Source organism: Boleophthalmus pectinirostris, unplaced genomic scaffold (assembly GCF_026225935.1).
Source record: "Boleophthalmus pectinirostris isolate CB_2022bp ecotype Guang Dong unplaced genomic scaffold, ASM2622593v1 HiC_scaffold_16, whole genome shotgun sequence".
Classification (NCBI taxonomy): Eukaryota; Metazoa; Chordata; class Actinopteri; order Gobiiformes; family Gobiidae; genus Boleophthalmus; species Boleophthalmus pectinirostris.
In genome coordinates, this window is record NW_026571095.1 from 17,351,784 (window position 1) to 17,364,849 (window position 13,066).

At 37.9% G+C, this 13,066-nt stretch overlaps 2 protein-coding genes across 2 annotated transcripts; one reads left to right on the forward strand and one right to left on the reverse strand.

Annotated features, from left to right (window-relative positions):
• Positions 1–222: 222 nt before the first annotated feature.
• Positions 223–6,189, reverse strand: rgs11 (regulator of G protein signaling 11). The gene is made up of 17 exons (XM_020939556.2): positions 6,127–6,189; positions 5,865–5,965; positions 5,663–5,709; positions 5,074–5,180; positions 4,842–4,893; positions 4,618–4,676; positions 4,095–4,171; positions 3,939–4,020; positions 3,336–3,404; positions 2,841–2,864; positions 2,681–2,742; positions 2,119–2,232; positions 1,921–2,036; positions 1,038–1,125; positions 812–950; positions 646–728; positions 223–562 (listed from the first exon to the last, which is right to left on the reverse strand). Exons 1-17 carry the CDS (start codon positions 6,187–6,189, stop codon positions 451–453), a joined length of 1,395 nt encoding a protein of 464 aa, XP_020795215.1. The 3' UTR covers positions 223–450.
• A 552-nt stretch (positions 6,190–6,741) lies between these two features.
• On the forward strand, positions 6,742–9,408 carry ints15 (integrator complex subunit 15). The gene is made up of 8 exons (XM_020939545.2): positions 6,742–6,865; positions 7,283–7,488; positions 7,555–7,776; positions 7,850–8,015; positions 8,096–8,367; positions 8,472–8,709; positions 8,926–8,965; positions 9,049–9,408. Exons 2-8 carry the CDS (start codon positions 7,294–7,296, stop codon positions 9,272–9,274), a joined length of 1,359 nt encoding a protein of 452 aa, XP_020795204.2. The 5' UTR covers positions 6,742–6,865; positions 7,283–7,293; the 3' UTR covers positions 9,275–9,408.
• Positions 9,409–13,066: the final 3,658 nt, after the last annotated feature.

Consider the following 13,066-nt stretch of genomic DNA (forward strand, 5'->3'; position numbering starts at 1 on the left):
GTGCTATACAAATAAACTTGCCTTGCCTTGCCTACTTGTTTCCAGCAGAGGGGAGCAAAGTAATGACATGAGATGAACTCTTGGCCCCATTCAACCTTTGTGTATAGAAAAAATGATGACAAACAATGCTCATTTGAGTTTTTATTGTAATGAAAAGATGCAATGATTTCAACACAAAAAAATATATATATGAATTTGAATAACAATGGTAGACATGCGCATGACTAAATACAATTTGTACAATTCTTTTGGAGCTTGTAATATGACTGTAAATAAAATTTATAGCCGGAGATGCAGATGAGTATGAATAAATAAAAGTGACCTGTAGCATGTGTTGTATTACAATGGTTCTGTGCTTAAACCATATATTATGTGATATGTTACTAGTTGATGCTGAGCGCTTGGCGGCTTGATGAAAGTGGTGAGTTTTTGGTCCCAGGCCTAGAGTGCTCAGTTACCTGCAGATGCAGCCCCCCTGGAGCGGCTGTCTTCTGCAGGGTGAGAGGCAGCCTGAGCCGGGGAGGGGCTCGAGTGACGCTGACGCCTCATGAACGGAAACACACTGGAAACAAGATCGTAACAAGGGATCAGGTCAGGTCAGCAAAGCAGCAATAGTGTAAAATTACTGCATTCAGAAATGTTCACCTTTTCTTTGTCTCCTGGGGCACTAAAGCCTTGGCCAACATGTTTTTATAAAGGTCAGATTTGAGATATCTTGGGTATGAATCCTAGAGCAACACAAACGTGCACAATTAGCATTGCCCTTTACTGAAAAATGTGTAATTCATGTATTTTTGTCCAGAGCTCAAACCTTCTTCATCAGAAAGTAAATGTGCATCTGAGCATCATCCATGACAAAGCGGTGTGGGTGTTTGATTCCTTCTAAAGTGCTGTCCATTGTTTTGCTGTCAATGTTGACCCAACGAGATGCTCCAGGTGCCAGGAAATTTCTAATGCACAAATAAATTAATTAAAATAAATACTGTGCGTACAGTGGCATTATTCACACAGTGAAAGCATAATATATGTAAACTTACTTATAGATTTCTTCCACCTTCTCAACTATCCTGGAGCTTTCCCCATGCCTAATTTCCTCACAAGCTTGCCAGAAGCACAGGTTTTCAGCTGCAAAAGTATAAAAAATATGAATTATATTTCTACCACAATGCCCTATGAGCTTTAACCCTATAAGCTTTCTTCCATTCATGAGTTGATTTGCTCTCACTTGTCACAACAAGTGACTGCAATCTTTTTCCACTGCCCTGTTTCTCTCCCTCTCTCACCACTGGGTTTTATGTTCATTAAAACAAGATGTTTTTCTGATGAGCTTTCCCAGTAGGTTCATGAACTAATCATCACAAATAAAGTATGGTGGCCAGATGGGGTCATAACCCAATTTCTGTTTTGGACTAATATGCTTTGAAACTATATTGCTGGGGCCATATGCCTTATGGACACATTTTTCTCTCATATTGATCAAGCTTGACTTTCAATGTATTTATTTTTTTCTTAAAAATATAATTAAAATGTATTTTTAGTTATGATTTAGTTATGATTTTCTTGGTATAAACAAGACTTGTAATCAGTGCCATTTAACACAAAAAATAACCTAATTTATTCTACCAATGTCTGAGCACTGCTCCTAACCACATGCTTTCATATGACAGCAGACTGATTGTGGACCTCTCAATGAAAAATCATTGTCAATTAAACATGACTGAATCTTGATCTCAATTAAAATGTAATTCATGATATCATATAATTTCTCAAAATCAAATTGCAGTCAGATATTTTTGTGAAACTCAGGCTTCTTGAATTACCTAGCTCTGATTATATTATAATATATACTAGTAGAGCTTCTTTTTTCTCAAGTTTGGATAATTTCTGTATTATTCAACTTCAGAGTTTTATTTTTCTTACCACTAAACTCTTTCTCCAGGTACATCATGAACTCTCGCCGCCCCATTGGATCATTGAGCAGCTCCATAAAACTGAAGCTCCACCGCTCTACTCGAAGCCGTGTGGGGACAGGGACTCTGGGCACGACCAAAACATGTATTTGTACCACAATTTACTTATTCACAACAAAGCACTTTGATAGCACATGTGTGTTCTTACGATTCTGCGTTCATGGTCCATAGAGCTGTGTCGTCAGAGATCCAGGGGTTACTGGGCAGACAACCTTGCATAATGGGATCATGGTTTTGGTACTGCTCACTGTACTTCACAAACCTAGACTTTCACACACGCATGCACACACAGAAAGTATTATTCTATTACTGCAGCAGATCACAGCAGTTAATGGCCACTAATTCCAACTTGCCTCAGGAAGCATCCATTAAGAGGCTCTTATAGTAGGAGCACTAAGCCTTTGCTTTTGAGTGTAAGTTACAGACAGTGGGCCCTGTGCATTAGTGATAGTAAAGTGTGCATCTATGTGTGTGTGAGTGGGCATTTATCACATTGTGGGGACCAAAATCTATATACACACTCAATTCTTGAGGACACAAATCAGGTCCCCATGATGTAAATCCTATATTATTAGATCAACAACATGGTTTAAAGTTAAGATATATGTTAAAATGGGTTAAATATGGGGTTTAAACTAAGGTTATGCTAGTTGTAACTATGTCTCTAGGTCAATGTCCCCATAAGGCATGCAAACATGTGTCAAACTGACCCCTCTAGACAGATGGAGGACTTTATACGGTTGCGGCCTAGAGCTCTTCTGCAGGTTTCAATCTGTAAACAAAGCATAGATGTATATATTTAGAAGGCTTTATGTTGTCTGTACTATATTATGTACAGTATGCATTTGAAGTCTTTTTCAATAATCTTACCTCTCTTTTGTAGTAGTCACTGTTCTAGTTCTGTTAAGAGAAAAGTAGAGGCATTATGTCACAAGTGCATGAAAACCATCATGGCAAAAATATGTTAAATTATTTAGTAAAACATTTGCTTTGATGCACACCCTAAAACCTGGGAATCTTCAAGCAATTTTGCAACCTTTCAACTTTTCATTATTAAGATATTAAATATAGAAGAGATTTTTTTTTATTTGAATTGCTATGTCAGCTAATAACAAAGCATGAATATGACATATTTTAAATGCATAACAGATTCAAAATCCAAAGATGGCACAGCTGTTGTTATAGAACACATATGTCATATGCGGTCAGTTTGACCATAATTACTGGAAGGCTTCTTGAGGAAAAGCAAGGCAAAACACCACATACTTACTTTTTAACAATCCAAGAAGCAAACAAGAAAAAATATGACAATGTAGTTAAGACAAATCAAACATTGTTAATACACAAAGAATCTGCATGACTAACCAGTGTAACTCTTGTGCTGAAGCTGTTTGGTCTCTCCAAGCCCATGTCCAGTGCATAAGGTGCTCCAGGCTGAAAACACATATATGTTCCCATGTATTTGTTGTTGACATATTGTGTGTGTGTGTTACTCTGAAGAGCATGTGTGTGACAGAGCACTTAGCCTACTCAGAGCTTTTCACTTCACTGCCTCTGACTTTTATTCCCAAGTTTGTCTTTCTTTTTACTCATGGCCTCGTCCCTTATTCATAGAGGCACGGCATGCTGTCCTTAGATTACCCGGTCCACTCTTATAACATATATTGAAGTCCCTAGTTATATTGTCATATTTCGTTACACATTTTAACACATTTTACTAATACATAAGGTTAATAGTATTCAAAAATATTTACATTTTCATTTGGTTTGCCTCTCCTCTGTGCACTCCTCTACTGCAGGCTTTTACAGGATGAATTGAATATTTCATGGTCGGTGTGGAGAGGGCTGTGGCTGAGTGTTAGTGGGATTGCTGGTGTTTTAGTGGCAGCATTACCACTTTGATGTGTTTACTGATCTGTTGTCTATATTTTTCCCAAAACATTGAGGCTGTGGTGGCAGTAGACATACCGGTGGTCTGTTAATGAGCCAGTAAGCCTGCTCTTGACATTCAAGAACTATTCGATCGGCCTTCCGTCGCTGTTTGGAAGCTCTGAAATGAAAATCAAATATTCATGTTAAAGTACCAATGATGTACAAATACAACTTAATGTGTAATACTACTACCTGAGCTGTTCTCTTGCTTGCATCACAACAAAGTCCCAGGTATGGTTGATGCGTTTGTGTAATATGCTATATCTCTCCTAAAATTAACATTATATTAGCATAAAGTCACTCCTCAGTTAGCTGCCCTTGCAGACAAATAGCTGTGTGGCTGTGAATCTGTACCTACTGACCACCACCAATCACACACAAGAGGTGTGTTTACTTTCTTACAAGGACTTGTAAGAAAGTAGAAAGAAAGTATCTTGATTAAGGACTTGTAAGAAATTAGAATATTCTCTCTGAACCGCATTTAGCTCATTAACCCATTAAGACAAAGTGGACGTTTTACCCCAGGTATACTGGCGATATTAAGGAATCACTTTATATAACCAATTTACGTGTCATAACAGTGGCAGATCAGGTTTGAGTTAAAAATAAATACATTTAGGTACCCAAATAATTATTAATTATATCAATAAGCTAATGTTATTCAAGTACTGAAATAAATATTTGATTTTGTAATAAACCACATGCATGTACATACCTTCTCATACTCCATAAGTTCACCTTGCTTTCGTATGTTCTTTTTGGCTAGAAATATAGCTGGTAAAGAGAACAACTGTGAACGTATATAGTATGTGACATAATTTCATATATGCTTAATGCCCAGGAATCTGTCCCCAGATGTCTCCTTGACATGTTATGTAATAATACTGAAGAGATTAAATTTTTTTTCACTACATAAAAAATGTGAAAGCAGGACCATACCATAGTCCAGTTCTGAGGCTGGCCATCGAGTGCTGGTCCAGAAATAGGGTGTCTAAAAGGCAAAAAGGAGAGACTTTTTAGATAGCTCAGGGACTAATCTCAATTTAAGTCATGTGAAAGTGGCGACAGATGGATGCAGGATTAGAAAAGACAGTTTTCTGAAATTAAAATCGAAGACATTACAATCAGCTGAAATGCAGAAAGCAGATGGTATTGTGGTGCCTAACCTTACCTGGAAGCGGTAGGGTGACTCATCGGGCCTCAGCACTAGACACCTGGGCTCCTTCAGAGGATAAATATACCCATATTTGACCAACATGCCACCGAGATGTAAAGACTCTGTGGGGAAAAAAAAAACAAAACACATTGCTCTTTGATTTGGCTTTTAGGTTATAATTTGTAATAACAGTAGTTTATTCATTTATTCTTTTCAAAATTAAGTGTGTTTGTACTTTTAGGCTAGGCCTAGGCCTAAAAGTATTTGCCTTTGTTCTCTATGCTACACAAATCAGTTTGTCAGTCTCCCCTTTTAGCCTACTAGGACATTACACTGAAACCCCTCTAATTTATTTTAGGCAACTCTGTCCCCCAGAGGTGGACTCTCAAAGGAGGTTGTAATCAAAACCAGACCAGGTGACTTAATCAAACACGAAATCCTTAGGGAATGTACCTTATTCCTGTTTACTGGAAACAGCTAGCACAGGAGCGCATCACAACCACGTCAGCTTTACCATATCCAGGCAACAAACAACCAAGAACTAGACATATCAACGCCAAACTCAAATTCCCAAATAGATAAATACGTGTAGTGTTGTAGATACCTTCTTCATTGATTGTATACTTCTGCATCAACCAGTCAATGATATCTCTACCTGCAAAAAAAGCAATAGAAAAGATGGGATTTAAACGCAGACCATTCTATGCACAAACAGAATTCTCGTATTGCATTATTCATTGCCTCTGGGACAAGCCACGCACTGCAGTGAGCAGGACTGCACTTGGGTCAAAACCGTAAAATAACACGCACCTGTCATGGCGTGTGGTATAACAGTGATTAAAAGCCGTTGGTTCCTCATCTTCATGCCCATGTCAGGATCCTGCATGGCCACTATCACTTTCTCCATCTAGATCAGGCACACAAAGAGGGACAACAAATGATGATGGCTTAGCCTACATAGTTTACTTCAATTGTGCAAGGCAAATTTCAAATACCTAAACCACTTTAGTTCTATTTTATAAGTAAAGTAAGCGTGTCTGCAAAGTAAAAAAATAAATATATACATACCTTTTGAAAGCATGTCATTTGTTCGCGATGCCACCCCCCTTTAGCCAGAGTGTTGATGGTCATCTTTCTTGGAGGCTGCTCGGGATGTTTCGACGGGATGAAAAGTGCGAGAGTAAACTGCACTCAGGAGCGCGCTCGGAGGAGGGGATGTGCTGATACGTGCGCGTCCCCGTGTAGATTGCAATATTATAATGCATTTTGTGTGTTATAGGGATATTAAATTATTATTTGATTATTTGTAAAATAAAATATATATGTGTATATATGTGTGTGTATATATATATATATATATATATATATATATATATATATATATATATATATATATATATGTATATATATATATATATATATGTATATATATATATGTATATATATATATATATATATATATATATATATATATATATATATATATATATATATATATATATATATATATATATATATATATATATATATATATATATATATATATATATATATATTATCAGTTATTATGGGTATTGTAAGAATGAAGGAAATGGTAATGGTAGAATACAATAACGTAAGAACAAAGTTGACAATTTGAGCACATAATTTGCAAACTTGAAATTATAGCCCTTTTGTCCCTCACGCGCATTCGTACAAGTAGGAAGGGGTTCCGTTGCTGTTGGTGGGTAATCCCACGACAGTCCTTATTGTTGGCTTTATTTTATACAAGTGAATAAATAATCACATTAAACATCTGTATGCGAAGGTGAGCTCGCCTTTATCCCTTTTATCTGTCCAAGTCTACCTCTTTAAATCTGTTTTGGCCTATAAAAGTCGGTTGTTTAGCTAACTTGCCTAGCTTAGCCCGATAGAGAAGAAGCTCCAATGAGTTGTATACTAGCTTCACTGTCCCGTGTGTTACGCTACAGAAAACACATAATCATTTTCTCTATAGCTATGACAAACATTATTATATCGATCGGCGTAATTTATAGAGCATTTACTGTGCATAGCCTGCATAAAACTATATTTGACAACTTAGTTGATAGTAAAACAGCATCATCTTCAAAGCTAACTACTAGATGCTTGGCGTTACTTTGTTTTTTGCTTTTCTGATCTGCTTGCCCGGTCACTGAAGCGCTGTAGCGCCTATTCCTACAGTAAAGAATTTATTAACTTTCAGGGAAAGTCGAAATGGGGGACATCCGTCAGTCTTTGCTTCCACGAGATGTTCTGAGTGCAGCTAAGGAGCTCCTGTACCACCTGGACATTTACATCTGTAACATGGTGCAGTCAGGACGGCAGGCCCCTCAGGTGGACACTAAAACCCTGGATTTGGTAGAGGAATTTATTTTACATGTGCCCAAAGACAGGAATGCTCAAATCAGGGTATGGCATACTGCTAAAAGATCCTTTTTAATGACGACAATGTACTAAATGGGCATTTGTTTGTAGAGGATGAGTGCTCTCCAGGAGCTCCACCTGCTGGAGATCATGTGCAGCTGTTTCCAGGAGCAGAGCCGGGATACAGTCCGACAACTTGTGTTCTCAGCGCTCTTCAGTCTGCAGGGCAATCAGGCTGATGAGAGCCGCATGACACTGCTGGGGAAGCTAGTGTCTATGGCAGTAGCAGTGGGAAGGATTCCTATTTTAGAGTGTGCAGCTACATGGTTACAGGTATACTATATGTGTCCTTTTAGTGCAAACAGAAACAAACAGTGTTTAACCCTGTATCATTTGTCATTTATAGAGAACCCACAGAGTCTACTGTGTACGGTTGGCTCAGGTATTGGTAGATGACTACTGCAGCCTTGTGCCAGGCTCAGTTCCCACACTACAGAACATTCACAGTGCCAGTCCACGCTTCTGCTGCCAGTTCATCACTGCTGTGACCACGCTGTATGACCTCTCCACAGGTGTAATGCTGTTTTCTAACCTGAAGAAAAACATTTCTTTCTTTACGTTTATATAACTTTGATTATGTGTCTATCCTCAGATGAGTTAACACCTCCTTTAGAACTCCTTAAGATGATTGTGTCCTGGATCCAGGATCGGCTAGTTTTGATCACTTTTCTGAACACACCCCTCTCTAACAGCCAATCTGTCAGTTCACTTGATGTAACACCATTAGGCGGCCTGGTCCGATGGTGTGTCAAAGCTCCTCTTGCATATAGGAAAGTCAAGAAGCCTGTGATGGTCAATGGGAGCAGTGAAAATGAACAAGAAGCAGGCCCTCTCTTCTCTGCGCTTCACTTAAGTGTTCTACAGGTTTGTTTTGTGTGTTGAACACATATTATGTTAAACCATCAAACCATTATTTTTGCAAAAAATTATATCTAAGTAACGTTTCTGTTTGTTGTCTTCAAATATAGGTCTTTATGCTCTTGCCAAATATACTAACTGAAAAAGGACTATTTGGTCGTCTTGCATTGCTGCAAATTGAGTCTGTGGCTGCACTGATCTCAGACCTCTCCAGGCTATTGGATCAAGCAGATAAACACACTCACACAATCTCGGATGAATCACATGCAGCGTCTCAGCTGGCTCTGGATCGTCTAGCGCAAGCTCTGCAGGTGGCTATGGCTAACCGCGCACTTCTTTGCTCCAGAGGTAAGGGGAAGACTGAATCCTAAAGTACGGACAAATAGAAGTACTGGCCATTAAAAATTCTACTGTAAACATATATTAAAGCAAGTACTTCTGTCACTTCTGCAACATACTTTGAATTTAAATATCATCCATGATTATGGCTAGATCATACCAGATTACAAAGCATAAGTATAGTCTGCCATTCATGCTAAAATTAATATTACCTTTTTTACACAGAGGACCTGCGAGCAATTTGTTCCCGCCTTCCTCATAACAAGTAAGGACTACAGTGTTTTTGTACTGTTACTTGATAAATCATGTCCCATGTAACATCTCTCTTCTTTTTTTCCCCTTCTTCAGTTTGTTGCAGCTCGTCTTGTCTGGCCCAGTGATGTATTATAACAACATTCACACTCCTCCATTGTCCTTCAGTCCCCATGCAGCACACTCCCCCATCGCCTCTCACCCAACTCTCCCAGGACACGCCCCCCACACCCCTTTGGCTCCTCACCCTTCTCCTCACCCACAGTATCCCACACAGCCTTTCATGACCGGACTTCCGTTTCCATACAGACCTGGTCACTAAAGGACACTATATGTGAAAGTATGTAGATTTGTAGAGATGAATTTGTGAACTTGTGTGAGAGCTGGTTGATTGTGTTGTGTTACATGCATTTTGAACAGGTCTGACATGTTTGTCTATTAAATATTTTTACCTCACTGTTGATGTTGTTCTTTAAGATGGCCACATGTTGTCACTGTTGTGCTTTGTCAAACAACTGTACTACATGACACCACAAAGTGGAACAGAGCATTTTGACGTTTGGATGTAGACAAACTAACAATAAAGGGTTACTCATATGTGTGAATGAAACTAAACAGGTATGTTTTTGAGGAGTTAACATTATAGCATGGCTTAAATAAGGACCTTTAATATGGACATGAGTAAGGAATGACAAACTGAGGTCAGAGCTTTGTAGTGTTTATCAAAGGGTGGCATATTGTCATTGTGCTGTTTTGAGACATGATGAAGACATCACTAAACATGGACCAGAGAAAGTGAAGAAGAGAACTGTGTCAGGAGACTAGAAAGAAAATGATAGACAAGCAGGTTAAAGGTAAAGACAATAAGATCTCCAAGCAGCTTGATGTTCTTGTGATTACAGTTATGCATGTTATTCAGAAGTTTAAGGTCCACAGGACTGTAGCCAACCTCCCTGGACGTGGCCACAAGAGGAAAATTGGTGACAAATTGAAGAGATGGATCATATAAATGGTAACCAAAGAGCCCAGAGCAACCTCCAACCAAATTAAATGTGAACTCGAAGGGCAAGGTACATCCGTGTCAGAACCATCGGTCACTGTTAATGCCAAAGTGGACTTCATGTGAGGACACCACTGCTGAGAGCAAATCATAAAAAAGTGAGAGTGGAATTTGTCACAATGCATATTGACAAGCCACAAAGCTTCTGGGAGAATGTCCTTTGAACAGATGAGACAAAGCTAGTGCTCTTTGGCAAGGCACATCAGCTCTGTGTTAACAGATGCACAAATGAAGCACACCAAGAAAAGAACACTGTCCCTACTGTGAAGCATGGAGGAGGCTTGGTTATGTTCTGGCGCTGTTTTGCTGCATCTGGCACAGGGTGTCTTGAATCTGTGCAAAATACAACAGAATCTCAAAACTATCAAGGTATTTTGGAACGAAATGTGTTGCCTAGTGTCAGAAAGCTTGATCTCAGTCATAGGTCACGGGTCTTCCAACAGGATAATGACCCAAAACACACAGCTAAAAACACACAAGAATGGCTAAGAACAAAACATTGGACTGTTCTGGGGTGTTCTTCTGTGAGCCCAGATCTCAATCCTACTGAACATCTGTGAAAGGAACTGAAACATGCTGTCTGGAGAAGGAACCCTTCAAACCTAAGACAACTAGAGCATTTTGCTCACGAAAAATGGGTCAAAACACCTATTGACCAGTGCAAATGTCTTATTGACAGTTACAGAAATTGTCTGCTTGAAGAGTTTGCCTCAAAAGGCTGTGCAACAAAATATTAAGTCAAGGGTACCATAATTTTTGTCCAGGCCAGTTTCATTATTTTGTTTTTTCTAATAATTCTGTTGAACCACAGGTGAAAGGCAATGTTCAGTATTTTTAAAATTTATTATTGCTTTTCTCAGTTTCAAGTTATTTCAGTGATTATTGTTGATTTTTCTTTCATTGCCAAAGAGGTACCAACAATTTTTTCCATGTCTGTATATGAAGCAAGATAAATCCTCCAAGTAGCCACCCTTTGCTATGTCAGAAAATATTTAGTAGAGTTTTTTAATGTCTTTTTTTATTACATAAATGCATGCTTTATATATTTGTAGAATATAGACAGTAGTAAAAATAAAAAAATTAGAATCAATGTGAAGTGTCCAAACTTAGTAGTTCATCTACAACATATCAAATTTTGCATCACTGTTTTTTTAAGGAAAGGTGTCATAATATGTTGGCAAAACAGATTTAAAATATTAATCCTTGCCCAAATATTCCCCTGATTCTTTCTTATGTTGTTTAACTATACAGGTTTCAATGTGCTTAAGCCAATGGTAAGTTAATACGTAATCAAAGTTTGGGGAGGAGCCAAGCCCAGTGCTTAGGCTCTGCTCTGTTCATAGATAGATATCCTATCATGTCCATGCAGGACGCTCACGTAAAGATATTTCCTGGAGTTCTTGTCTGACTTCATTTGGAATAAAAATTGCATCATATGTTGCGTGTCTTTTAATGATAGTTAAAGGTGCACTATGTAACTTTTCTGATAAAGAGTCTGCCACCCGCTACGAGATGTTATTACTTTTAATAACATTTACGTTTAAATGTATATTTTTGACAATAAAAACTATAATTGAATAAATGCAAACTGTAAATGTTTAATGGCATACTGCAGAATATTCCAAGCTAAGCAATACATTCTCCATGAAGACAAGCAGATAGTGGACCTTCCACCTGTAAAGTCACATAGGGCACTTTTAAGTAGTATAGTAGATACTCCTAACTGATAAGGACTGCACACTACCCATATTCACTACAAGCATTAAACTTTATAAATGATAATTGGGTTTGGCCGATGAGTTTCAGGGAGAACACTGTCATTTTGTACCAGTAGGATGGTAGTAATGTTAGCTGTAAGTGATCAGAAGAAAAAGAAGATGTGTTGGTAACAATACCGCTGCAACTTCTAAATTTAAGAGTATGATTTCTAAATTTACAGTTGTACATGGTTAAGTTATGATTGTGTCATTATTGCATGTGTTATTTATTAATTATGGTTATTTGCTTAGTAATAATAATGAATGAGATGTGATGAAGCTCAGTGGACACAGAGGTTGGTTATAGAGGCTTCTCAGAGCTTTGGGTGCGACACAGATAAGAGTATCTCTGAGGGGCTTCTGGCCAGCTGGGTGGTGACACTAGTGAAAAAGGCGCCAGTTCGCAAAGGTCAAGAAAAAAAGATGAATGAATTTTAACTGTCATTCTTAAATTCAACTTGCTTTTAAGATAAATTTGTATTTATTTTTTTTGCTATAAATAAATAAAATATGTTGTTTTAAGTGATTTAATATAGTTTCAAACTTGATTGGTTAACAATGTGCCTCTTCTCTGTTCCACAACATAATAATGTCTTCTCAAGTCCTCTACTCCTTTGTGCACTATACATAACTTTTGTCTTGGACTTCTCTGCTTGTTTACATAGAGATGTTACTGGTTTGCCAAAAATGTTCCAAAGTATTGCATTAAACTCAAAATCAGGTGATGCCCTTAGGCCTAGGTGAAGATCAGATCTGTGAAGAGGCTAATGTTCATGTTTTTCGAAAAAAAAAAAAAAAAAAAGCAATAATCAAGATACATTGTTTAATGCCATACAGTGGAACATTCCAGGCATGGTGATAGCATATCCAGGGGAACAAGTATGGTGGCAGACTTCCCAACTGAGAATTTATACCAAAAAAAAGTAAAAATAAAGGAAATCAAGACTTCTTCCTGTTAAGCATGATTCTTAAATAGCACTTTTACTCCCTGTGTAAAAAAGGGGCATTTATTTTTATGAGGATGTGAGTAATTTTTTTTCTTGCATTGGCGCTTGCATTGTATGACCAGGCTAAAGAGATGATCTGGTCAAGCATCATTTATTTATATGTTAAGAGTTACTTGTGCCAAAACACTGTAACAAAGAAACACCTTAACAGTTTGTATAGCCACACTTTACTTAAGTGTGAAAATCCCCATGCATCGAAAAGCAAAAGCAGGTTTCTGTTAAATATCACTGTGTCTGCTCTGAATCTCAGAATTACTGTCTATGCAGCTGTGTTTTGAGTGGATAAATAA

Bases quoted from the DNA above. Each gene is read 5' to 3' on its own strand.
- rgs11 (XM_020939556.2), bottom strand. From the start codon at position 6,189: ATGACCATCAACACTCTGGCTAAAGGGGGGTGGCATCGCGAACAAATG. The intron at 5,181-5,662 runs GTATCTACAACA...TTTTCCCCACAG, and splicing joins GTATACAATCAATGAAGAAG to AGTCTTTACATCTCGGTGGC. The intron at 4,172-4,617 runs GTATGTACATGC...TGTTAATTTTAG, and splicing joins AACTTATGGAGTATGAGAAG to GAGAGATATAGCATATTACA.
- ints15 (XM_020939545.2), top strand. From the start codon at position 7,294: ATGGGGGACATCCGTCAGTCTTTGCTTCCACGAGATGTTCTGAGTGCA. The intron at 7,777-7,849 runs GTATACTATATG...TGTCATTTATAG, and splicing joins GTGCAGCTACATGGTTACAG to AGAACCCACAGAGTCTACTG. The intron at 8,710-8,925 runs GTAAGGGGAAGA...TTTTTTACACAG, and splicing joins CGCACTTCTTTGCTCCAGAG to AGGACCTGCGAGCAATTTGT.